The following is a 27,604-nucleotide window of genomic DNA, read 5'->3' on the forward strand; positions in this document are numbered from 1 at the left end:
GTGGATTAATAAATCAAGTATTGCGTTGTGACAGACAGTGGAGTTTTTTTTTAAACTTTAGTTTAGCAGCACAGTATCGTCTATTTCTAAACCTGATAATACTATTGTGAAATACACAACAGATAAAGACAAACTAAATCATCCGTCGAGACTATTTTCCACTGTGTGCTATTTGATTAGCTATTGGGATGACTGAAATCCATTGTGATTATAGGAATATATTGGGGGAGGGGTTACATACATTTCAGATAACTATGATAAACGATGGTATATGACGTCATTCCCCCTCTTTCCTTCGGGAAAAAATCAAATATGTTGATTTAACACATTTTGACCATGTGCGACCAGTGTACATGTTCAAATGTACGTATATTCAATAACCTTTTTTTTTTCAGTGAAACAATTTAAATTGCAAATGCTGAATATCATATAATTTCCCTTAGTCCAAACAGATAAATTGACAAAATCTCCCGGACAATAGCATTACTGTATTTTTATTGAGCGGCACAGTGTCCCAACTGGTGAGACAGTTGGCCTCACAGTTCTGAGGTCTGGGGTTCAGAGTTTGCATGTTCTCCCCGTATCTGGGTGAGTTTTCTCCAGGTACTCCAGTTTCTTCCCACGCCCCCAAAACATGCATTCATTGGAGACTCCAAAATGCCCTAAGGTGTGATTGTGAGTGAGACATTTGTCTGTCTCCGTGTACCCTGTGATTGGCTAGCAACCAGTTCAGGGTATACTCTGCCTCCTGCCCAATGACAGCTGGGATTGGCTCCAGCACTCCCTTAGCTCTCGTGAGGATAAGCAGCTCAGAAAACGAATGAATGTATTTTTATGTTGTCAAGTTGTATGTATCTGATAAGTGTCTTGCCATCACTACAGACATGTAAATACATGCTGAATATGCTACAATACAAATAATGTAGGCATGTGTAGTATATTCTGAATATCCTTCATACCTGTAACAGTAGTTCGTATCTTGTCGCTTATCATTACTTCCGCAATTTATATAGAAACTCACTATCTCTGGAATGTGTAGAGTTTGTTCACCACACCCTTTGTATTTATTTATGCCCTTACAGATTTTTGTGGTAAACTTGTATAAATAGATACCTCTCTCTGCCGCCTTAATCGTCCCACAAGGATAAATAAAGTTTTATGAAACTAAATTGTGGGAGTCCCTTTTTTGTGTGACAGTGTGTTTATTGTACATAGATGATAAAATCATATTAAATGAGTGCCTTTGACCTTGGTTGAGGGTAATCCTCTTCCTCTTTTAGAATAAGTTAAAAGGTTTGTAAAATGTTTATCATCCTGAGAGCGTATATACAGTAACTCATCTCTCCCAACCCCCCATAATAACCATGATCCCACACAAGTCCACCTCTGTAATTGCGCAGACAATTACACTTATCTGTTGGAAATTCAATCCACTCTAATTGGGAGGAGATTTCACAAACACAGATAATGAGTAAACACGCCTGTCAGGGAAAGTACTGTAGGGTATGTCTTTTTCCATAACAACATTATGAGGTTGATGCATGCTTCATACATTTGAATTTTCTATTATTTGTAAAAAAAAAAAAATCATGCAAACTGGGAACATGATATTAATAAGCATTGTCAACTGGAAGAAGACTTAGGTAAATATCATTAAAGTTTAACCTAGAAAACCCCAAGAAAACGCCATTGTTGTCCATTGCCAATTGCCTTTGTTGTGTTATCTGACAAGATACTGCAGTGCTGATGTAAAAAAAGATTTATTGAGATGAGATATTGTATTGGAGACTGTCAATACTCTGACATGTATCTGTGTTATCTGATATCAGCGTATTCCCCCGGAGTAGTCACCAGCCAATCGCAGGGCACAAATAGATGACCAATCGCACTCATGTTCAAAAGGGATCAGGTGGTGCATTCTTTTGGAATGTTGGAAGAAGATTGGGAAAACATGCAAATGCAACACAGCAGGGCCTGAGCCGAGATTCAAACATGTGACCTCTTAACCGGGAGTTAGATGTTCTAACCATAGGCATCTCATGTTTTAATGCCAATAGTTGTATGTTTCTCTTTCAGAAATGTGGGAGTGAAATTGCAATTTCACGAGTTCATCAAATGTATAAAACATTGAAGTTGATCTTGCTTGGGCCAGGAGCTCAACACTCCTCAACCTCTGATCCTTTAATTCTTCCTGGTGTTAACTAAAATCATATGTAAATATAGTTATTAATGTATCGGTAGTTAAACTCCAATGGGTGGGCATGGGAGGAGTTTGGTGAGGCAATGGAGAATGACTTCAGGAAGGCTTCAAGGAAATTCTGGTCCACCGTCCGAAGTCTCAGAAGGGGGAAGCAGTGCACCGTCAACTTGTGTATTGTGGGGACGGGGCGCTGCTGACCTCAAGTATGGGGTACCGAACCCCCTGATATGAGCTGTTCGGTCCCCGTACGACCGCTGTCAGAGTTTGGCAATAAGTTGGACTCATTTCCGGTGAGAGATGGACTCTGCCAAGGCTGCACTTTGTCACCGATTTTGTTCATAACTTTTATGGACAAAATTTCTAGTGGCAGTCGAGGTGTAGAAGGTGTCCGGTTTGGTGGTCTCAGCATCGCATCCCTGCTCTTTGCAGATGATGTGGTTCTGTTGGCTTCATCAAGGTGTGATCTTCAGCTCTCACAGGAGCGATTCGTAGCCGAGTGTGAAGTGGCTGGGATGAGAATCGGCACCTCCAAATCTGTGACAATAGTCCTCAGTCGGAAAAGGGCGTGCCCTCTCCAGGTTGGGGATGAGATCCTCCCCCAAGAGGAGTTAAAGTATTTTGGGGTCTTGTTCACGAGTAAGGGAAGAATGGAGCGGGAGATTGACAGACGGATCGGTGCAGCGTCTGCAGTGATGCGGACTTTGTATCGATCCGTTGTGGTAAAGAGGGATCTAAGTCAAAACGCGAAGCCCTCAATCTACCAGTTGATCTATGTTCTTACCCTCACCTATGGGCATGAGCTGTGGGTTGTGACCGAACGAACAAGATCCTGGATACAAGTGGCCGAAATGAGTTTCCTCCACAGAGCTCCGGGCTCTCCCTTAGCAATAGGGTGAGAAGCTCGGTCACCTGGAAGGGGCTCAGTGTCGAGCCGCTACTCCTCTGCATTGAGAGGAGCCAGATGAAGTGGCTCAGGCATCTGATTATGATGCCTCCTGGGGGATGTCCCACCGGAAAGAGACCCTGAGGACGACCCAGGACACACTGGAGAGACTATGTCTCTCGGTTGGCTTGGGAACACCTCGGCATCCCTCCGGAAGAGCTAGAAGATGTGGCTAGGGAAAGGGAAGTCTGGGTATCCCTCCTGAAGCTACTTCCCCCATGACCTGACCCGGAAAAGCGGTAGATAATGAATGGATGGATGGTAGTTAAACTGAAAAAAATATCTTTGTACCGTATAATATATTTCAACCATTTCAAATGAAAGGCCAACACAACATTTCACTTATAAACGTCAACGTGTGGTCAGGCTTCGGTTCGAGCTCCGTAAACTACATTTCCCATGATCCTCATCGGCCTTTCTACCGTAAGCATCGGAAGGCGGAAACAAAAGAGCTTTCATAAATACACAAATCCTAAACCGGCAGCTGGGCAAGGGAATGAACTGCAATTAGTGATCGTGACAGCATCTATAAAGAAATTGAAACCAAAAAAAGCAACACGTTTAGTTGACGTTCGGCTACATCAGTCAACATGGCACTGAAAAGAATACATAAGGTAATTGACTAGCTTGCTAGCAGTAGATAGATGGACCGTCGAAGGTTAATGGTTGGATAAAGTTAGTGTTACCAAATGTGGCTTTTCTTATAAACAACTTCCTTTGAACTCAGTAAGGGTTTTAGAAATTATGTGATTGATGACACCTCTTAGAAGGGAAGAGGCAGACAATGACAACTTCAAAGTTTAGGGTTAGCTTGTCACGCTAAACACAATGACCCACAACTCCCAAGTGCTCTTGTTTGTACACTTCGGCGAGTATGATTAAAAATCAAGCCTTAGACATCTCCTATCAACAACAAGTCCAACAACAAAAACAAAAACAACAACAACATTAAAAGTACAGTAGTATGTAACAGACTACATGCTATTTTAATCAACCTCGTTTTTACTCACGAAAACTTCATATTTACATTCTTTTAAACCTTTTCTTGACACCCACTGAGGTGACGTTTCAAAACTTATAGGGATACCGGGTAAATATACTATATATCAGATGAAAAAATTTGAGATCCGTAATACTTATTTTTTTCAAGTTTCTGAATGGATAATTACTGACATTTGTGATTAGTACATGCATTCATCATGAGAGACCTGAAATAATGATCATCTTAAAATAATTTGAATAATGGCATTGGTTTTAGGATTTTAGATTTGTGAATGTGAAACTTTACCAACAAAATATAGATGTAAATAATCATACAAAGATTTTTTTCAATTCTTATATTTTGTCTTACACGATATATAATTCCTGATTTCTTTTTAGAATACAGGACTAATGAGGCTGCCATAAAATACATTTCTTCTAGGTTTAGTTTTACAAAAGTAACATTTATTATATCAACATTTAGAAACCTAGAAATATAGACATTAGTTGGGTACATAGAATTTGTAGTATGTGGTTCCAACATTTTGTTCGTCATGGCAAATCTAATAGGAACAAGCCATACTTTACTCCAATATTCATAAATTGAGTATTCCCCCCAAAATTCTCACATGGGGTTATTTGCTTGGCTGTGTCGAAAGATCCTCTACATTTGTTCATGCATTGTTTGGCTCTGGGTTGTTCTTTCTGCATTACATGGCTTTTCATTAATTCTAATAGTCCACTGGGGTTGGACCTTATTACTGAGTGAAATTCTTTTCATTCGATATGGAATGCTTTTCTGTAAGAAAATCATGATGACTAAAGAGTTGGCCATTATGGTTAAGTCTTTCATCTAAATTCTGTTGTGATCAGTCCAATTTTGTAAATGGAGTTATTTGTTCCTTCTAGTCATAAATTAATTGTTCTATGTGGGGAGATGTCAAATAGGCCTTTATTAAGGAAAAGACTTTACACCAATTTAATCAGTCTGATCAGTATCGGCGAAAATGAGCACTTTATGTTGATTGGCTGATCATCTTTAATTTCATAATCCACTGATCCGATCTATGATGTTATTGATGGGCTCCCCAAAAGACATTTACTCCACATCACCGTCATGTACAATATATTCAAATTCAAAACCAGGAAAGCTCCACAACATCCAGAACCTTTAGGAACTCTGGGCGAATCTCATACACCCCTGGGGCCTTGCCACCATGAAGATTTTTAACCACCTCGGTGACCTCAACCCCAGAGATAGAAGAGCGCGCCTCAGAGAACCCAAACTCTTTTCGGTAGAATCGAGGTCTTCAAAATATTCTCCCCACTGACCTGGTAAGCAGTCCCCCATCCTCACAATACACAATGTCCTGAGACGCCGGATGGTGGTAAATTAGCAAATAATTTAAATAGACACATGACTCCATCTTGTGTTTGGTGATCGGTTATCATTTTTTTAAACTCGCTGATTGGCTCTAAAAATCCTGATCATGTAAAGCTTTTTGAGGAAGTTTAGCAAGACCGTCATCAGAGCCAAACATTTCCTGGAACAACTAATGTACAACTTGAGTAAAACAAATTAGTGTAGGATGTATTTTGTTCATGACTAATCATAGTCATTTGACATGCAGTGTAAATAATGAAATCAAAGTAAAATGCTATAATGGAAATAATCAACTGAATGACAGACAACTGTTGCTGGTTTGGTGAGCAGGAGCTGCAGGACCTGCAGAGAGACCCTCCAGCACAGTGTTCTGCTGGACCTGTGAGTGATGACAGTGAGTAAACCCAATTAATTCCTTGATTCATCTTCAAGCAGTTTACTGGCCAAGGTACATGTTAACATCTTTAACAAAAGATGACTTTGTCGAAGGAACCAGACAAAGGAGGGGTTTGCTGTTGGAATACAATCAAGCTAACTGAGGTTTTGTCTGTTTTGTAACAACTGTTTGTATGGCGCTGAGGTAAAATTAAGTAAATGACAGGCTTAACGGTGTCAGCATATCTTTTGATTTTGATAAACTATTTTTCCCCATTGGAAATATTGCAAATAGAAATAATCTGTTCCAGACAATTTGCTTATTTTTTCCCCTCATTAATGTACACAGAACACTCTATAGAGTTGTTGCACGTGATGTCACAGTTTACACGGCGCCATATTGCCGGTCAAACCTAGCTGCTCAGGAGTGCAGGAGTCGTTTAACCGGAACAGATTTTTCAAATTGCCAGAGACCTGTTCTTCTGTTGGTTGTCACACTAGACGTGGCAGTTCTTCAAATAAGATCATTCTATGGAATACCACCTTAAAAGACGTGAAAAGATCGATGGATTTCGGCTAGTAAACGGGATGGATGGTGCCCAACGAAATACACACGCCTGTGTAGCAATCATTTCATTTCAAGTAGGAATTATTCTTCTCAATCTCAAATGATCAAAAAGTATTTATAACGGCAAGTTAACTCATTTGAGAACAATGCGCATTAAAAAAAAAAAATCTGTCACAGAGGTTTACGGAGGTTAATGTGTGGCAGCAATACGCTTCCGTGCATAGAGGAGACGACTCCCTGTCCTACATTTTTTTCCCAATCATAGTTAAAGCCCGGGTGTCATCCCTATAAACATTCTAAATTAGATATTGTAATGAAAAATACATATAATATTATTCACTTCAATGTCTATACAAAAAAATAAATGTGAGCGGAGAGCACGGCATCCATGCGCAAAGTTGCAGAAGTGTCATTCTACGATATCCAAGTGGTCGCCATATTGGCTGCGTCCTCCGTCCGTGACGTCACCGGGACATTCGCAAATGAAAACACACAGTGCACCCTAACCATGGGAGACAAACGCGCCCCGTCTGACACCGAAGCTCTTTTCGAAAAGGAGAACACCACACAACCGAGTGAAGTTACCGGGGCAATATTACACTATTATTTCGAGCCATATTCAGATATGGGATCACGGCCAAACTTCATCCCCGTCTGTCACGACCCATCGGAACAGAGATAGGACCCAAATGCAGGAGTCGGGAGACGCAGGTGTTATTTCGGAAAAACGTTTATTATTCCAAAGTCGGGGATCGGGCAGGCAGTCAGGTGCAGCAGCAGTCGTCGGGACGTCGGGTGTAGAGAGCAGGTCAGCGGGCAGGCAGGAGTCTGTACACGGGAGAGCAAACAAAGCAGGCAGGAGTATCAATGGAGTCAAGGGAGCCCCCCCGCCCCAACTCCAGCGAGGCGGTTTGGCTGCGGCCTCGTCATAGTCCACTGGCGCCATTGTTTATCACTGCCGCGGGGGTGGATCAGACGGGTAGGCGGTTTGGCTGCGCCATCGTCGTCGCTCGTGCGGCCGCGGGCACCTTTGTTCATTGCCGCCACGAAGGTGGCTCGGGTGGGGAGGTGGTTTGGCCGCATGCGCTTTGGCCGTTGTTGGAGGACGCTTTTTCCCTCCATGTGTTCGTTTAATAGTGAAAATGTTGGTTATCCAAATAAAGGCTGGAGATGATGAACAGTTTCTTCAAATAATTTACTTACAGTATATTCTGGGCACTTATGAGTTACAGACAATGGCTGTAGAGAGCAGATCAGAAGTGCGAAGATACAGAGAAAACACACATCCTTTATCTTGTCAGAAAGGCGGTCTATGGGTGGTATCAAACCTGTGGCGTGAGATCGGGGCTTTCCACTTAGAAAAGGGTTACTGTCTCAACCGGTTCTAGCTGGCAATGGATGATTACAAAGTGTCCAGTATGCAGTTCATCAAGGTTAACCTACGTGCAGAGATGTGCTCAAGGACACATCTGGGTTGAGCTGAGGACATGAGGAAATTATGGCGTCATGACTAAATATGGGCATAAAACATACTTCAATCCCCGTTTTGGACTCCGACACTTGAAATTAACAAAATTAAAGAAAGGTGCCAACGTCGTCATCGTCCGGAGTGGGTGGTGCATTGGCCATGGGGCCTTTTCCTCTGGGATGAGTTGAGCTGGTGCGCAGTCAGCTTCGTTGTCGAATGATGTCATTAACGGGTGCCAGCCGGCACTGTAGAAGATATGGTTTTCCAGTTGTCGTCAGGTGAAGGGATCGCTGAACCTGAGGCGGGTGGCAGGCCATGCAGACGAGATGTAGAACCACGTGTCCCTGCAGGATGTACTGCTGTGGCCGTCCGCTCCGTGACCTGGAAGGGACCCGTCCACCTAGGTTCAGACCATTTTCGTTTGATTACTTTTAACCACACAGATTCACAAGTATTCATTTCGAGGGGAGCATTTGGTTGTCTTTCAGTTAAATGAGAAAAATTGTTAATAGTTATTTAACCCCAGGTGGGCCTGGCCCTTCAGTCGCAGCCAATGGAGCTGTGGGTGCAGGAAACGGTCTGTTAGTGTGACACTCAAATGGAGTCCAACCTTTAGAAGAATTTAATGACATTCGAACATTCATTAATGCCAATGGAAGAGCTTGCAACCAATTGAGCGTGGATGACGCTAAGGCCTTAGCTATCTTTTCCTTGATGTTCCTGTTCATGCGCTCAACCTGTCCTTGTGATTGTGGATGATAAACGGACCCAAAATGATGTTTCAACCCTAACATTTTTTCCACAGCCTGGAGATGTGTGTTTTTAAAATGAGTTCCATTGTCTGATCTGATTTTCCTAGGAAACCCATGTGTTGGAATGTAGTGATTAACCAAATGTTTTATCACTGTGCTCGCAGTTTAAGATCTGCAGGGATATGCCTCTGGCCACCCTGAATAGGAAAGCAAATACCGGTAGCCTGACACCGTTTTAATCATGTCAGTAAAATCCATTGAAATTACCTGACCAGGGGCGCCACGTCCAGATCGTGGACTCCCTGTGGTGATTTCGTTGTAGGCTTACTGTTATACCTACTGCAAACGCTGCAGTCCTGCAGTTCACTTTTAACAATTTGTCTCATGAAAGGAAAGCTGTGAAGTCGTCTCAGTGTTTCATCCACACCTACATGGCATGTTCCATGGGCTTCAGAAATTACATTTTTCAAATGTGTCTGAGATGGAATGCACTTACCCTCTTTTCGCCATATGCCATCCTCAGCTTTGACACCCCCTTTCGACTTCCACACACTCTTTTCTTCTGGACTTGATTTATCCTGCCACAAGTTAACTGTTTCTACGGTCACCTCCTGTTGATTGTCACATTCACAATCACTTACAGTTAGCTGGAGTGTCGGTCGGTACCCCGCAACCTTTTTTGCTGCTCGATCTGCTGATTCGTTTCCTGCTGATACAAAATAATTAGTTCAAGAGTAACCTTTGTATTTTAGGACTGCAACCCCTGTCAGGAGCATTAAAGCATCTCGCAATTCGAGAATGTCGTCCTGATGTTTAATAGGTGTACCGGTTGCAGTTTGGAAATCGTTTCGCAGCCATTCTTTTAATGCAACATGAACTGTCATGTGTGCACACGCCGAATCTGTGTAAATGTTAACTGACTGATTTTTTTGCCAACTTGAGAAATTTCTGCTCTTTGTGCTCACTGGGAATCTGGAATTCTTTCTGCTTGCACTTCTTCAGAACCTGTTTCTGTGGGCTGGGTAACTCCAAATCCAGATTGTAGGCCATCGTTGCTTTTGAAGCAACATCGGTCTGTGAAAAGAATCAAGCCCGGGTTGTCTCGTAGAGTCCAGTGCAGAGTGAGTTTTCTTCCGTCGTTTTTCGTACGCAACAATGCGGATCTCCTCCGAGGAGACCTTCAGCCATGTTTACCCTTTCGTGAGTAAAGAGAATATGTGGTTGTGTTAAAATTGCTTCAATTTTCCTCTGTCTTCCTCCGGTCATGGTGAAAGCTTAACTTGTGATGTATTGTCAGTGGATGATGGAGAACAATGTGAGAAGTCTTCTGAATCACTCTGGCTAGAGCAGATGCGAAAGAAGCGTAAATTTTGAGTGTCTTTGCTCGTATTTTTCCAATGGAGTTGATGCATACAGACAAACTTGTCGACTTCATCCTTCCCCTTTCTGATAAAGAGCAGCAGAAACACTGCTGATCTTTTCAGACACATCAAGATAGAACATGCGACTGTAATCAGGAATCGCAAGAGGTGCGGCACTGGAAAGATGTTTCAAAGAGATGAAGGAAGTGTCTGCTTCCGTGGTCCAACAAAGACTGTTAGAAAGATTGCGCATACCTTGTACATTGACCATCCGTCGGAGCGGGTGAGTAAGTTCAGCAAAGTTCGGAACATGATGCCTGGAGTAGTTGCAAAGACCAAGAAAGGCCAAGATGGTTTTGACATTTGTTGGTTTTGGGTGATGGAGGATATCGTCTTTGTGAGAGGGAGACATTCCTGTGCCATGGCGTGAGATCAGACGTCCGAGAAAAGAAACCTGCGGTCGGGCAATCTGGAGTTTGGACTTGGAACACTTCAGTCCAACAGAGGCCAAATGACAAAGCAAAGACCCAGTGACTTCGAGACAAGAAGTTTCAGATGGAGCCGCCAGCAAGAGGTCATCCACATACTGCACCAGGAGAACCCCATGAGGCAATTCAAGTGGAGATAGCAACTGACGAAGACAGTCATTGAAGAGTCCAGGTGAAAGGACAAACCCTTGAGGCAGGCGATTGTAGGAATAGCAAACACTATTCTAATTGAAAGCAAAACATTTCTTCATGGAAGGATGAAGGGGAATGCAAAAGTATGCATTAGCCAAGTCAATGCAAATGAAATGTGTGGGCCGATGTAATTTGGGACAGTGCCGAGTGCGGGTTCGGGACAGGCAAAGTGACGGTTAACACGGCCGCATTAATTGCTCGCTGGTCATGGACCATGCGAAACTTGCCAGTGTTTTTCTTTTCAACAGGCAAGATGGGGGTGTTAAAATGAGAGCCAGGAATTTCACATAGCACCCCTGCTTTGAAACACAACAAGTGACACATTGCAGAGACCAACATCGGTGGGATCCATGGACCACAGCGATGTGGAAAGCGAATCATGAAGTTGACCAGCAAAATCGCTGTCGGTTGTTTCACGCCCATGTTGCCTATCCATAAGCTGGTGCTCCAAAACAGAAGTGGGTAAAAATGTGTTAGACTGAATCCAATAAGCATCAAGTGACGGGGAATAGGGCAATAGAGAGTGAAATGAATTTGCCGATCAGTGGCCTCCGTGCATGCCAGGACAAACGGACCGAGATCTTTCGCTGTGTGCTGAGGCGAGACCATCAAGGAATAATGTGGAGGACAAGGAGGCATAGAAGGATCCGGGGGATCCACCATCATGTACCATTTAAGTTGTTCAAGACTCAGGAACACCGAAAAGGCGACACCTGGTTTGCCTGCAAACAAATCACCCATGGTCAATTTCCATACGTTGTTTTCTTTTACCTGAAATGTCTCGCTATAGATCACATCCCCTGATCTGTCATAGTACAGAGTGCAATGCATACAATCAGTTACCTTATCATAAGATCTGAGGTTGCGAACCCAAGGTGACCAGAGAGTCCAAAAGTGTTCAGCTTCGAGCCAACCACTGGAGTCAATATCCACTCTTGCCCAGTAGATGTCGGCAGTGGGGCATGCCACAGGGCAATGTTCAACAAGCGGGAACTGGGAGGTGGCACCAGAGGCAGAGGGAGCTGAGCAGCAGTAGGTGTTACCATCCGGAAATTCCAGGATGAGTCCATCAAGGCTGCATTTGACGAGAGGGCATGTGGCGATGAAGAAATGTCTGCCCAAAAGATTGACTGGACAGTTAGGTGCAAACACAAAAGAATGTAAAAGAGTCTGTGACTGTTGGTTTGGTTCTCTTGGGGTTGATTGTAACCTCCTCAATTGTAGCCGCGTGCACCATCCAGACGCTTGAGGTCGCTGTCTGCATTTGCGGGCCCAATGACCAGCCTGTCCACAATTGAAGCACACATTACGGCCACCAGGGGCGCACCTCGACCTATGAATGAACCTGCTTGAAACATCATGCACTTGGAACCGACAGACGGCGATGAGATCAGACCAAGAGTGGCTTCTTACTGCTTTTTAGATTTTGCAACTGCAACATGGCAAGTTCTGTTTCTGTAGTTTTGTTTGTCAATCTTAGACTCTTTTTCTTTAGCATGTCTCCTCAAATGATGTTTACCACCAGTCAACCTCAGCACGAAGGTCCGGATATGCCTCCATGGCCTGCACCACACATTTGGGAACACCCTTCCAAATGGCTGCTCGGAACACTTGCGAATGCAAAGCGGACGCTGTAGGGGCGTGTCCTGTTTTCAGAGTGTAATCAGTGAGGGCTCAGTCAAGAAAAGCTGCGGCCTTCTCATCTGCTTTGGGAGAAACCAAATCTGGATAGACACACTCAGGGAGCGGGAATAAAGTGTCTATTGCTGTAGACAAGGTCAAATAATTTTCTCGTTTAAGAGCCTGATGATCGGGGAGAGAAGAAAAAAACGAATTTTGCATCAGAGTATTGAACTGTGAAAGCGGACATGGTTATATAAGGAGAAAACAGATGTTACCTGCTGTTAATTCGTCCCGTAACCGCTCTCTGCACTGCTTGAACCCAATTGGTACCACCAGATTGCATGGGTGGAGGTTTCTGCAGCAACACACTCACATCAGTGGGAGAGAAAGATTTGTAAAACATAGCAGAGTTACCAGTAGCCGGGTCAACTATGGCTAACATGGGCGCCTGCAAGATTTGGGAACGAGTCATACGCCGATGAGAAGGAAAAGCTGGACCTTTGGAAGATTCCTCTGGGTCTTCAGGACCTCTGGTTTGATCCAAAACGGAGTCAGGGTGGACACCTAAAAGATTCTGGACATGAGACTTTAATTCTGCTAATTGATTGTAACTGAGCAACATACAACCTGTTTTCTGCTTCCCCATTTGAAGAGCCTCTAGCTGTGTGTTCCGCAGGATAGACAGCAACTCCCTTTTACTTCTCTCAGTCGGGCTGCTTCTTGTTTAGCACGAAGGGCGCGGTCTTGCTTTTCTGCTTCAGCGTTCGCTCTATCTTCACGTTCAGTAGCGATTCTCTTAAATTGATTTCTGATATTTTATGGAACCTCTTGGTGTCTATTTAATTCTGTCTTGTACAGTCGTAGCTGAGTCAAACAGGACAACTTTAATGCACATCCCATTGCCATCGTTCTTGCTTTCACTTTAATTTCCACAACTTTGTTAGTATTCTCTCTCACGTTTTACCTTTTGAAGACAACCTGTTAATTTTTTTTTCTTCCAACTTTAAAGCCCTGCTCTTTTAATGCAAGCTTATTCCGTTTCTTTCATTAATGTCATCAAACACCCAGTCAAAGAAAATGGATTGAACCATCCATTCTCACAACACTTCATCCATTGTTTCAACTGTTCTTTCTCACTATCTCATTCTTTTTCAGGCAACCCTCCAACACACACATCACATGCATTTCTCACTTATACACTTAGCAACAATTGTTCAGAATGTTTTGGTATTGGCTATCAAACTGTCCCTCCATTTTGTTTTAAATCGAATCCCCCCTCTCTTTTTTTTTTGTTTTTGTTTTTGTAGTCAACAGGTCTTTCTATTTCTAACAGAGGCAGATAAATGACAAAGCAACAATAGCATTGAGGGTAGTCCTCCTTGAGCACTCACGCAGCCAACAACTAAAAGAACTCAGCATTAAAAATGCAAATATATAAAAACAAGAATGAGAACAGCAGACGTACAAGCAGTGTTGCCTTCGTTGATCTTACACACACACACACACACACACACACACACACACGCTTGCCTCACCACGCTAAAATCGTGTGTGCGTGCACACAAGACACTCACCCGCGAGGCAGCAGATGCCGAAGGACGCTCTTTATTTGTATTTTTTTTTTTTTTAACTACCATTGGGTATCGTCATACCCATCTTAGGCCATTTTATTTAGGTCACTTTAATTTCTACAATTTATGTTATCCCTCAGCTGTATTGTTATTATTATTACTATTATTATTATTATTATTATATTTATTTATTTAAAAAATGCTCAAGCCTCTTTATTTTACAGTCCTTTGATTTCGAATCGGGAATTCTAGTCTCTAGGATTCTCTGATAAGAACAAGAACACCTCTCGGTCCAGAAAGCTTTGGACTGGCCCTCAACCTACTGGTGTGTCTGGCAGTCACGGGGTTTACAACCTTTTTGTGTCGGCACAACCTCCGAATACAGGGCTCATCTAATTTCATTTTATTTTCATTTTAACAATTTCTAGAGTGGTACGCCCACACACTCTAAGGCTTTTCAACCTCTACTCATAGGATTATACCACCCAAAGTTTCCCCGACTGTTCAACCACCCAGAGACTAATTTCACAATGTCACAAATTCAAACGTGACAGGGACCTCAACCCCAGTTAACAGACAGAAGATAATTTTTGGAGGATAAATGTCCTCTTACCTTATCAATTTTTGGCCGGCCAATGTTCTGTCTGTCAACCAACACCTCAGTCCGAAATGACGTCGGGGTCACCAATTGTTGGAGGACGCTTTTTCCCTCCGCGTGTTCGTTTAATTTCAGGTAGTGAGAATGTTGGTTATCCAAATAAAGGCTGGAGATGATGAACAGTTTCTTCGAAGAATTTACTTACAGAATATTCTGAGCACTTATGAGTTACAGACAATGGCTGTAGAGAGCAGATCAGAAGTGCGAAGATACAAAGAAAACACACATCCTTTATCTTGTCAGAAGGGTGGACTATGGGTGGTATCAAACCTGTGGCGTTAGATCGGGCTTTCCACTTCGACAAAGGGTTACTGTCCCAACCGGTTCTAGCTGGCAATGGATTATTACAAAGTGTCCAGTATGCAGTTCATCAAGGTTAGCCTACGTGCAGAGATGTGCTCAAGGACACATCTGGCTCGAGCTGAGAACATGAGGAAATTATGGAGTCATGACTAAATATGGGCATAAGACATACTTCACCGTGATCCCCATATCATCTAAATATGGCTCGAAACGATAGGGTAATATTGCCCCGTTCACTTCACTCGGTTGTGAGATGTTCTCTTCTTCGAAAACAGCTATCGTGTCAGAAGGGGCGTGTTCGTCTCCCATCGTACGTGGCACAGTGTGTTTTCAATGGCGAATATCCCAGTGTGATGTCACAGACAGAGATGCAGCCAATATGGCTACCACTTGAATGTTGAATGACGCTTCTGCACCTTTTGCGCATGGATATGACGCGCTCTCCGCTCACATTTATTTTTCTGTATAGACATTGAAGTGAATAATGTTATGTATTTTTCATTACAATATCTATTTTAGAATTTTTATAGGCATGACACTTGACCTTTAAATATTGATATTTGTATTGAAAAAAATCTGAGGTGGTCCATCACTTTGTGGATTTATTCTTGATTGAGAACAGATCCAGCAATCAAGTATTTGTATGCGTCCATACTTTTATACGCTTTCAAACTTTTCTGTGTAAATCTCAACGACTTACTCACCAGATTCATGTGTAGATCCAGTTGTCCAGAACAAACAAAAGCGAATTAACGATCAAATTTTGTATCAGCGAAAACATCGACTTCGGCATTAAATATGGATCGTCTATACCAAGTGTATCTAATCTTTCCACGTACCTTCGTTTATTATCACCTTCTAAATGTTTATTGGTATTGGACAAAACTCTGGGTGTCGTGCTATAAAACATTTTTGTTTCATCTCAATGGAATTAACTTGCAACAATGCTTTGTTTGACCCGCAATATGGCGACGTCAACAAAAGTCACATGATTTTATGATGTAGGTGCACGAGGTCTACATTGACATAAACAAAAAAATTGTTGAATTTTTTTGCTGATTTTTAAAAAAGAAAAACAGAAATATTATACATCTTTAAGTGTTCAGATGATTTGCTCAGTTTAGTAGAAGGACCCTTTTGTGCAAGTACAGCCACGAGTCTTGTTGGGAATGATGCAACAAGTTTTTCACAGCTGGATTTGAGGATCCTCTGCTATTCCTCCATGGAGATCCTCTCCAGTTCTGTCAGGCTGGATGTTGAATGTTGGTGGACAGCCATTTACAGGTTGCACCAGAGATGCTAAATTGGGTTTAATTCAGGGCTGTGGCTGAGCCGTTGAAGAACATGGAATTGGTCTGAAGCTATGGACTGCACCCAAGTTATATATACAGTAGTGTTCAAAATAATAGCAGTCCAATGTGACTAACCATTTAATCCACATTTTCAGTATATTTTTTATTGCTACGTCAACTAGGCGCAGTAGATTCAAAGAAAATCAACAAGACTGAGGATTCATGATATACCCAATCTTAAGGTTGTGCAATTGGGCAATTTGTCTGTTTGAAAAAAAAAATAGTGTGGCATTTAATCAGTGAGGTCATGAATTTTGTGAAGAACAGGTGGGAATCAGGTGGCCCCTTTTTAATGATAAAGCCCATACCTGTTGAACAAGTATTTCTCCTTGAACGTCTGAAGTAAATGGGTCATTCAATACATTGATCAGAAGAACAGCGTACTTTGATTGGAAAGGGGAAAACTGATAAAGAGGTACAAAAAATATAGGCTTTTCATCTTAAATGATCTCTTAATGCCTTAAAATAGAGAGCAAAACCAGAGGCATGTGGCAAAAAATGTAAGACAACCATCAAAAAGGATAAGTAGAGGGAACTTACAGGGTAAAGGTCATGTTGCCTTATGCTGAAGAGGACATGCCCTGCAAATGGGTGTTTCAACAAGATAATGACCCTAGACACACAAGCAAACATGCAGTCTTGGTTACCTTAATCCAATCATGAACTATTGGGTGATATCAAAAATGCTGTTCCTGAAGCAAAATCAAGAAATGTAAATGAATTGTCAAATGTTGTTAAGGAATCTTGGAATGGAATAACAGCTGAAAGGTGCCACAAATAGGTTGACTCCATGCCACACAAATGGGAAGCTGTTCTAAAAAACTGGTCATACCACTAAATATTAGTTGAGTGATTCAAAGGATTGGTAAATCCTACAAACAAAAAAAGTTTGTTTTAATATTTCAGTCATTGTTTGTTGCTAGGGGTTTCTCCCTTCAGTCTCCTCTTCAGGAGGTAGAATGTATGCTCTATTGGTTTAAGGTCCGGTCATTTGATTTGGCCGCTCTAAGAGCTCCCATGTTTTTCCTCTCATGAAGTTAGACAACACATAGGCAACTAAAAACAACCATCAGTTATGTTCTCATACTTTTGCTCACTTGACTAGTGGGTGACTTCAAAGAAAAGTTGGTCTGTCCTGAGTTGTTTAGTCTAACCATCCATCCATTATGCCAGCTATCTTTGGGAAGGAGGTGTGTCATGAGTGTATTTTTGTATGTGGTGTGGACTTACGACTACAACGTCATAATGCTGTAATAAATAGTTGAGGCCAGCATAGCCATTGTAAAGTTTCTCCAGTTCACATTTATGTCCCCCCCCCCCCTTTTTTTTTTGTTTCCAGTGTTTCATTGGCAGGCGACAATAATGGGTCCGGTGAGTATTACACTGTTGCTTCATGTTGTCAACCTTGTCTGAACAAAGATGTGACACAATTACTGGTAAACAAACCATGAAACCAAATGGTAATTGTCAATATTACTCGGTAGCAGACTAATATGGGAGCTCGTCGGTTTGAGCTTCCACCTGTGCGCTCGCGACTTGTTTTGGATTTGGACAGGAGTTTACTCCGTTACAATGATCTGAATATAGTTTATCAATTATTGCTTATTAACTTTGCGTTTTGTGCCAATCGAGTTTAAGCGCTAGTGACGTTTAAGTCTAGTTCACCAAACAAAAGACACAAGAAAGTCACACATGCCCTCACACGTCTTCTATTGGGGTTCCTGAGACTATTCTATATACTAGATAAGCCAGCCCTGCTGATTATTGCGCCCACATGGTGGCCGTTTGGAAAGCCACAGGGGATCTCCCCCCCAATTTTTTTGGGCTCATCTATTTCATGCCTTTGGTGTTTGCATGTCTGTTTGATGTATTTTGAAGTTACAAGGAAAACGTATTGCTTATTTCTTATTCATATTGTAGCATTCTAACCGATGTGAAGGGATGCTTTCTCACTTGGATTGCATTGTCCTTAGTGCAAGTGTACCTGATTGTGTGGCAAGTAATTAAAAGGGCAACTTTATCTGGGAATCCCAGATGGTCGTAAAGGATAGCCAAGAATAATGGGCCTCATTCACTAACATTGCGTGCAAAGAGAATTCACTTGGATTTTGGACCTGCTGCCGGCGTAGTTGCTTGTGACATAACTCTAACCTGCATGTATGAGCTTGTATTTTCCCTTTTGATTCCAATGCTAATTGCATGAATTTGATCAAAAATAAATGCCTCTTCATTGTACCATATTTATCCCTCACTATTTGTTTATTAACAGCATATGCAATGTTTTGTTTGTTCTAAGCTTGTAAATGTTTTCTGTGCAATATTAACTGCCATTCTATATTTTAACCATAGAATTAATTATTATTATATGTTGTCAGTTTCTCTGTTTGGCAAGATTTCCCATGATACCAACCTTTTGAAAATTTGATCAAGTTTAAGAGATATTACAGTTTTGGGGCCATATCTTGTGCTTTTAAAACACCACATGGGCTGAGATGCTTTTGGCATGTAATTATTATAATGCTTAAAATAATAATGTAGGGGCTACTCCAACAGTGGGGGTGCTTGATCAAAAAAAGACAGCAAAAATATTAACTAAATAATATAGAAAGTGAAGCCAAAAGACAGAACATTAGCTACAAGAAAGATGAGGAAAATAAGTCATATGTATAGTACACAGATTTGAGTGTTGTATATGGTAATAGTACTTAACCCCGTGTCGTTCATATTTCACATTTGCTGAGGCAGCATAATCCCAATATTACATTGGAAATACGAAAGTTGACTTGGCAAAATATGTCCTTGTTAGGGAAAAAAAAAAATAGAAAATCCGAAAATGTCTAACCAATTGTGCAATTTCCTCTACTTCTGGTCAGGGGGACAGTCCTTACCAAGGAGGAGTTTTCTTTCTCACAATCCACTTCCCCACTGACTACCCCTTCAAGCCTCCAAAGGTGAGAGACAACCAACACTTGCTTCGAATAAATATTTTGAATTCACATTGATACTTCTTGGGGCCAATCCAAAGAATGAAAAACTGTAAACTTTTGATCTTGGTCATTTGTGTAGTCTGTGATGTCATGATTTAAAAGTTTTATTTTGTTCACCAAACCGCTAACAAATAAAAGTGAACTGAAAAGTTTTATCATTCATATTTTCTGAAAAATGGCCAAGAAATAAAAAAAAGAATAATCTTATGAGCAAAACTGTAATTCGGTTTCACATCCAGTATTAAATATAGTGTAAAATCAATTCACATGCCCCTTAGGGATAGAGTTTCTTTCGGCTTGTCCTGTTAGGGTTCGCCACAGCGAAACGCTCACATTTTTTTCACACAGATTTTACGCCAGATGCCCTTCCTGACACAACCTCTCTCTGCGAGTGGAGGCCCCAGTGGGATACGAACTCACGACCCCTGGTTTTACCAAACCAACTCCTAACTACTGAGCTATGTCACATGCCCCTTAGGGATGTGTAGCATATTTGACCCAAATTTTCTAAAATAGACCAGGTACTGGCACCTAGGAATACCCTGGAATAGTTGATTTATTTTTAATTTATTTTACTTTCAATGGTAAAATCAATTACAAATTCAATTACATAGGGGGTGGTTAAACTAAAACGAAAGCCACCTCACCACTTTATGCCTGAATGGCCCAATCCAGACTTAATGAAAAAAGCCTAAATGAAAAAAAAATGAAAGTTTTAAAAATTTTTAATGCACAATTTGTGAGGTATTAAGTAGTAAGCATAATCCTGCTCCCTGAAAAACAAGTCAATAAACCAGGGGGGTCAAACCCACAATCCGGTTTAATCCGGCCCGCAAGATGATTTTCTAAAGTATAAAACGATGGCGTGGACATTTTTCCAAAATGCAACTGCTGTTCTGATTGCGTCCACTTGATGGCGGAATAACAATTGTGTTCCGCAAGCAAACTGTTTATACCAGTGGAGACTGAGTAGGAGAAGCGCATAGTCCCCATGAGCTGCTTTGTGTACTGCCCGCATTATTTATTACGGCTTCTATGATATGGTACTTTTAATGTGTGCTTTGGCATTCCCATTACATGTCTGTCGATAAAGAGAAAAGTGGACGCAGGGTGCAGCGTGTTCCAAGAAAATTTTTGTCCTTCTATTTGTTTACGGAATTGAATGGGAAAGCTTTATGCTTGGTTTATTCACAGTATGTTGCAGTGCTGAAAGAATATCACCTTCGTCGCCACTATTTGAGTCTTCAGGCTGACAAATATGAAAACTTTGAAGGAGAGAGCAGAGAAGTGAGAAGGTGAATGGACTTGGCATGTCTGAAGAAAGAGCACTGTTTACTCACAGCAGAGACATCCGTGATGCTGCTGTGAAGGCTAACGGACTCATTGGTAGGCTTTATTGCACTGGCTTCAAAACAATTTAATGAGGGTGAATTTGTAAAAACATGCATGATGAAGGAAGACAGTGGAGATTGTGTGCTGTGAAAGGTGCCAGGCTTTTGCAAATATGAGCCTGACGAGAAACGCGGTTGCAGACGGGGGTTCTGATCATTCACTGGATTTGGATAGCCAGTTAAAGCACAAAGTAAAATCACTTATTGCGTTTTCAGTTGCAATCGAGAAAAGCACTGACATTCCAGACGTTGCACAAGGGGCTATTTTAATCACCAGAATTGATTACACGTTGACGGTCACTGGAGAATTCGTGGAGAGGGTACTAATGAAAGTTAAAGATAACAGGAGTTGGTCATTTCAGCACACTCGTCGTAGTCCTGGTCCCGGGCTGATGGTGCGCCCTCAATGATTGGGAAAAAAAAAATCAGGTGTTGTGACAAGGTTCAAAGAGAGAGTACAATCTATTAAAGGAGGACGTGATTTTTGGACTACTCACTGTATTTTGCACCAGGAGGCTTTGTGTTTCAAGTCGTTAAAGATGGATCACTTCATGAAGGTGATCATCGAAACTGTTAATTTTATTTGATCTATAGGAGCCTGAATCACCATCAGTTTGGCAGTGTTCTCAGAGAGATAGACCACATCTATGGTCTGTCATACCACACTGTGGTATGGAGGTTAAGCTAAAGTGATGTGCGGAGGCGTTTCTTTGGATTTACGAGAAGAAATTGGACAGTCCATGGAAGAAAAGGGCAAACCAGTGTTGGAATTTTGTTCCGCAGAATGGATCCAGGACCTTCCAAAAAGACCTTGGTGGATGATGGACTTCAACAGCTACAAGGGTGCAACAACGTTCTTACACAGTATTATGACAGTATACACTCTTGTACTTGTTTCGGGAACGTGATTATTTTTATATATATTTCTGCCTGAGAAATGACACATTGATATTGTTCTGTGATATACTTATTTGAATAACAGGCATTGTGCGATTGTGTTCTTTTTCTTCAGAATAAAATGTTTTTCATAAAAAATAGTGACGTTGTGCTTGTATTATTTTAGACTGTATTAAAACAAACGTAACAATCATGGAGTTTTTGTTTTTAAGTTATAAAGTACATGTTATACAAAGGCCATGATTTACCGGTATGGCCCTGTATAATGAGTTTGACACCCCTGAAAGAAACTGTACAAAACATGACTGCATTTCACATGCAACGATGGCCAATATTTCCACAAAACTGTACTGTGGACGTGACGTTAGTCCCGGACGCCGAAGCTAGGCTAAAGGCCTCCGCCGCCACTGAAGCTCTGCTAAAGGCCTCCGCCGCCGGAGCTCACGCGTCAGACTCCGTGTCATTCCCGTCCGAAGAACCATCCGCGGCTGCCGGCCCGGAGCTCCCAGGGGCCTTTGTTTACACACTTATGTCGCGCGTAGGCCTTCGAGTAGTCAGACTCCACGTTATTCCGCTCGGAGAGCCATCCGAATATTCAACATTAATTACAGCCACAGGTTCAAATCCGTATGGAAGTATTCCTCCGTCTTCCCAATCAACCGATACTGCTATTTCTTCATCAGATGAGGATAAATAGGAGAAATCGGCGCTGGGCATAAATGCTATCACATGAAATCGAGCCTTTGTTGCGGCACGGTACACATCACATCCACATACGTAGGTCATGTGATAGCGAAAATAGCAGCACCCCTGAAAATTCGTAATTGTCGATATAATCTCAAAACACTATTAAATGAGAGGATTTAACATCACATTATAAAAATAGGATACCTTACATGACCTATTGGATACACTAATCATGGAAAGCACTGGATTTCCCCTTTAAATTCATTTTTGTGGCGTATCTTATTTTGAAAGCTTGTTTAAAGGTTACTCTATCAACCAGTGAAGAGAGTGCTAGGGCTGTGGCTGCCAACAGAGGGAAATGGTTCAAACTGACACATTTATTTCACCTGTTGGAAAATAACACTCATGGAGTGTTTAATAATTTAAAAAAAGTTGAACTGAACAGTATATTTAAATGAAAGAGATAGAAATTTAGAATGGCTGGTTCTTGTTCTTAATTTTTCCACGTGTATTTTTAAAGTTCATTTATTTCATCATTATATTCTTATTTTATTATTCATTATCATGTGTATTGTATTCGATATTCAATACAAACCCAACTACGTAACACCCCCCCACCCGGTCGGGTTAAAAATTGTCAAGCATTGACTGGTCCGCGATGATAAAAAGGTTGGGAACCACTGCTGTCCAACACAATTCATAGATATGGCTACTGGAGATGATCGCTAAGGTCCCACCAAAACATCACACCCTCCAGAAAAAGAGCTGAGTGAGTAAATATTTGAGAATGTCCGAGTCGAACTTGTCACTTGGTGCAAGATCCCATTCTGCACACGTTTACAAGCAACTGGGACTTGGACTCTGTGGATGTTGACGTTCCTCACCAGTTGTCTTGTCTGTCAGCGCGACGACTACAGAATAATGACCTCCTCTTTTACAGGTAGCGTTTACGACGAAGATTTATCACCCAAATATCAACAGCAATGGGAGTATTTGTTTGGACATTCTACGGTCGCAGTGGTCGCCCGCACTAACTGTGTCAAAAGGTAGCTGCAGTCTGAGGTTTTGGTGTCATGCCGTGTACAAAGAAATAGAGAGGAATTGGTGTCTCAATATCCTGTATGTCTTCCCCCCTCCCCCTTTGACTTTCAGTGTTATTGTCCATATGTTCTTTGCTGTGTGATCCAAACCCAGATGACCCTTTAGTTCCAGATATAGCACAGATCTACAAGAACGACAAAGAAAAGTTAGTACGCACAACCTTACTTTACAGTTTTGGTGATTCTTGCAACTTATCCCCCCCCCCCCTCATCTCTCTTCAGATACAACAAACTAGCAAAAGAATGGACCCAAAAGTATGCCATGTAATGAAAACAAAGTTGTATTTTGATTTTTTTTTTTTTGTCTTTTCCCCAAGTCACCAAACACTGTAAAATACAGGAAGGAATTGAGTAACCTGCAATCAAATATACTCTGAATGACACCATGAGGCTCATCATATAGCTGAAAATAAAGGAGCATGTTTCAGTGCTTTTTATTCATTTTAAAACTTGAAGTTTTTTTTTTTCCTTTCTCCTTCAAGGCCAGTTATTAGAAGCTGGTCTGTAGCATTTTTGTTGTTGTTGTTGAATTAAAACTGTTAAACGATGCCGTTTAGCCACAAGAATGAATGCCAGAAACTTCCCCCGTGATTTACTTTCTTTAAATAATGGACAGTTTTTAAAATATCTTCAGGTAATTAAAAAATATTTGCAATTACACTGAATGAAACAATGTACTGTCTCCTTCAAAATCAAAGCAAGTTTATAAATTGTTTTCTCACTGTTCTTCCTGTATAGTATTTAAAAAATAAAAATCATGACAGCAAAATTTGCATAATTTGTGTAAAAATCTGCTATTAAGAAAAGTGACTTTTATCCCGAGAATTGCTGAGGTTATTAAAAACTTTTTTTTTTTAAATCAGGACTTAAAATCAGATTTTTGTGTCAGTCTGAAGAGTTGTTGTGTTGGACTTAAATTTGATTTATCCAAGATGCATAAAGGGTGAAAGTCTTTTGTGTATCTCGTCTTTGACACCTGTGCTAAATTTTGTACTAAAATAAATACAGTCCAGTTTGTACAGTTTCACTATATTTTTGTTTTACAATTTGCATTTCTAAATTCTAATTACTTTGGGAGCATGTAGCTTTTTTCTTTTGGACAAAGTTTCCTGTAGTTTCACAGATCAAAGGGTGGCAAAATTATTTAAATGTATAGAAAATGGAGGATATTTTTTAACTGTCAAAACATGAAAAAAGGTTGACCTGTCTGTTCTTACACATCTCTGCAAATTTACCTTTTGAATCAAGCTAAAAACTCAAGGGGAAACAAATACAAACATGAATGAAAAGCTGTTACGAAAAAATACTTTTAATACAGAGTTCTTTAATCTCCAATGAAATGAAGCACATTTATGGCACACTGTACAAAAGCCAAAGAAAAGTAATAAAGTGGATTGGAAAACCCACTAAAACATGTTACTGTATTTTTTTTTATTTCATGACAAGAACAACCACAAGAGTTAATTGGTCACCTTGAGCATGAGTGCTCACATTTACTACCTACAGGAGAAAAAAAAAAAGCATCTAATTAGTTGTCATTTAGTTTTCTTGGTGTTTCTATTTAGGTAATTCTTTGTGTACATAGGACATACCTTTGTTGCGCATTGTAGAACTGCCAGTAATGAGCAATCCTGAAAGTATGGTCAGAGCTGGGCAAATACACGTACTTTATTTCCCAACTGATCTGTAGTAGATCTTTGACGTTTAATTGAGCAAATTTTTACATCTTCTGGTGGTGCGACTGACTTTCGAAACCCTTATGAAGTGTTTGGATTTTCCCAAGTTTCATTTTTAACAACAATATATGAATTCAGAATGTGCATTTATGGTTTTAACCCTGCCTCCTGCAAGATGACAGCTGGATTGGCTCTGGCACTTCCACGATCCTTGTGAGGATAAACGGCTCAGGATTTGAATTTTTTATAATGTACATTTAAGGCCACAGTCCCAGCACCAAAGGCATCAATCACTTGATATTGGACCCAACTCACCAGGGACCTTATGATGTAGAAATTTAAAGATTCTGCTTTTATACCACCACAAAGGATGGGATTTACCCTTGAGGAGTGCAAAAGTTGAATTCTTCTTTGTTGTTGAAGACGTTTTAGCATTCATCCAAAAGCCTTCTTCGGGTCTAAATTTGATTTTTGATGAATTTAACAATGAGGTGTAAACCTCTAGTAACAATGGAAAACAGACCGTTAGATTCAATTTTGCCACAAAACATAAAAAAAGGCCAAAATTTTTCATGAAATACATTCTTGAGAACAGTGACCAGGTGAACAGAGCAGTCCAATTTATTGTAGGTTAGAGGCCTAAAAGCCTAATTTGATGTCAAAGGGGAAAGACCACAAAAGTCTTGCCATATCTGGTATAGCTTTTCCCTTTGCTTGAATGCAAAACAAAATTACATTCAAGAAAAAGATTCATAAAATCTTTAACATTTTTAAAAAAATCAAAACGCCATATTTGTCTTCAGGTTATCTGCAGTGTATGAATGATAACTGATCACAGTGATTGTATTTTAAGAGAGGAACCTAACTCACAGGTACCTGTATTTGTTACAGAAAAAATAGAATATTGCACTTTAAAATTGAATCAATGAAAGAAGGCCTGGAAACAAATTATTTTGTTTTCTTTTTTTCCGTTATTTTTGTTCCTATCTCTACAATGTCTGTTGTGTTTTTCTCCACTTTCAAATTTAGCCTGATAGCAGAATTATACGCTGTAGGGGGCCAGTTTTTGACCCCTGCACACTCACAATCACACCTCGGGGAAATTTTGAATCTCCACTGAATGCATGTTTTTGGGATGTGGGAGGAAACCGGAGTGCCCAGAGAAAACCCATGCAGCCATGGGGAAAACATGCAAACTCCACACAAGCGGGGCCAGGATTTCAACCCGTCCTCGTCTTTTTAAGAGGGAGAACTTACACAATTGGTGGCTGACTAAATTATTTTTTTTTTTTAAACATCACGTGATGTGTGGTAATGTCACTTAAGTCAAATCCTTTTGGGTCCCTGAAAGTTGAATTATGCTGTATAAAATGGTTGTCATTCATAAATGGCAAACGTTGGACTTTGTCAATCTCATCATGTTCTATGGTGGTGTAAAAAATGCAAAATAATAAAACGCGCAAGTAAGACCAAGATCATTTGCTTTTTGGCAGCAATGACAACAAAGATCCAATCCTGTAATAAGAGTAAAAAGAAAGACAAAATGGCATTCACTGTATGGTGGTCAGTAATGCAAGTTGGGGTTGAAATCATACATATATTTAGTCACTTTTTAAAAAAATCCCTTTTACTCTACGTCAGCTATACTGTGCATGGATCTGTTTGATAAGATACACAATGTAGTTGTTACAAATTAAATGTCCATAAATAGAACATGAAGATACCCCTGCCTCCTCCCTCCCAAAACACAATTGGCCCATTAAAAGGAGGCAAGATGAATGTAAGTACTTGCAGTCACTCACATTTGACGAGCGCGAGTGTGCTTGCGCGCTTCCGTGCTCACACAGTCGAGCATGAAAAATCACACGCATGAAATTTGTTACAAGTAGAAAAAATAAATATTGAAAGACGTCGCTTATTTTGTATAATCTTGACATTAATTTACATGTTTATTTCATAAACGTTAACTAAACGAGCCTCCTCCAAAATAATCAGTATTCATCTGGAAACAGGAAATGCAAGCTAACCGTACTGAGCATGTACAGAAGTTAGATCAAAAGTGCATGTTCAGAGTTGCTTCACGTACTGCGAGCGCATTTACGTTGAAAGTCATCAAGGCCATGTCAAAGGAAATTCAGTTACACCAGGGGTGCTCATTGCATCGATCACAAGGTAGTGTGACTCCGTGTGCCCCCCCCCCCCCCAAAAAAAAAAGACGTTAGACTATTATCCACCTCGTCATTTGATTCAGGTGTGGCCAATGGTAAAGCGCACGCACATAAAGGCGTGTTCTAGCAAGCTGATCTCCTATTTACAGCAGTCGTGCAACGCGTGACCCCCCCAACAATACATCACAATTGCCGACAGGAATATTTCTTCTAATGTATCTAACGCCGATTATGTTGAACTAAACTGTCAGCATTTACAAACCGTTCTTGTTTATTTCTTGACAGGCCAGTGCATTTAACTTTTCTTCAGATGAAGTCTGCCAGATCAAGAATTTTTATTGATGAAAAATTTTAAATACAGTTTTACATCATGTTCTACTAATATCAGTTGAAATTGGAAATGACCATTTCTGAGTTTGATATTTTAGTTTTCTATTTTAGTTATGTTTATTTTAGTTTTAACTCACAGTTATAGTATA

General features: G+C 40.8%; 2 protein-coding genes across 4 annotated transcripts; one reads left to right on the top strand and one right to left on the bottom strand.

Annotated features, from left to right (window-relative positions):
* Positions 1-3,570: 3,570 nt before the first annotated feature.
* On the top strand, positions 3,571-27,158 carry LOC133495973 (ubiquitin-conjugating enzyme E2 D2-like). 3 transcript variants are annotated; one of them, XM_061811073.1, is made up of 7 exons: positions 3,571-3,757; positions 5,813-5,902; positions 17,559-17,590; positions 19,093-19,170; positions 23,122-23,227; positions 23,334-23,427; positions 23,504-27,158. In XM_061811073.1, coding segments are annotated over exons 2-7 (357 nt in total). In that variant the 5' UTR covers positions 3,571-3,757; positions 5,813-5,901; the 3' UTR covers positions 23,550-27,158. The 3 variants fall into 3 exon arrangements, with proteins under 3 accessions (XP_061667057.1, XP_061667055.1, XP_061667056.1); XM_061811071.1 differs by having other exon boundaries at positions 5,839-5,902; XM_061811072.1 differs by lacking the exons at positions 23,122-23,227; positions 23,334-23,427; positions 23,504-27,158 and adding exons at positions 20,401-20,501; positions 21,192-21,373 and having other exon boundaries at positions 5,839-5,902.
* On the bottom strand, positions 7,628-13,991 carry LOC133495540 (uncharacterized). The gene is made up of 7 exons (XM_061810316.1): positions 13,988-13,991; positions 12,810-12,865; positions 12,126-12,358; positions 11,556-12,045; positions 9,168-9,282; positions 8,939-9,098; positions 7,628-8,300 (listed from the first exon to the last, which is right to left on the bottom strand). Exons 1-7 carry the CDS (start codon positions 13,989-13,991, stop codon positions 8,120-8,122), a joined length of 1,239 nt encoding a protein of 412 aa, XP_061666300.1. The 3' UTR covers positions 7,628-8,119.
* Positions 27,159-27,604: the final 446 nt, after the last annotated feature.

This window comes from Syngnathoides biaculeatus, chromosome 22 (genome assembly GCF_019802595.1).
Source record: "Syngnathoides biaculeatus isolate LvHL_M chromosome 22, ASM1980259v1, whole genome shotgun sequence".
Taxonomy (NCBI): Eukaryota; Metazoa; Chordata; class Actinopteri; order Syngnathiformes; family Syngnathidae; genus Syngnathoides; species Syngnathoides biaculeatus.

Excerpts from the sequence above, each read along its gene's own strand:
- LOC133495973 (XM_061811071.1), top strand. The coding sequence starts at position 3,734 with ATGGCACTGAAAAGAATACATAAG. Across the intron at positions 3,758-5,838 it reads CACTGAAAAGAATACATAAG|GAGCTGCAGGACCTGCAGAG; the intron begins GTAATTGACTAG and ends TTTGGTGAGCAG. Across the intron at positions 5,903-17,558 it reads TGGACCTGTGAGTGATGACA|TGTTTCATTGGCAGGCGACA; the intron begins GTGAGTAAACCC and ends TTTTGTTTCCAG.
- LOC133495540 (XM_061810316.1), bottom strand. Across the intron at positions 9,283-11,555 it reads ACCTCAGATCTTATGATAAG|GAGGTGACCGTAGAAACAGT; the intron begins GTAACTGATTGT and ends GACAATCAACAG. Across the intron at positions 8,301-8,938 it reads GACGTGGCGCCCCTGGTCAG|GTCACGGAGCGGACGGCCAC; the intron begins GTAATTTCAATG and ends GGTCCCTTCCAG.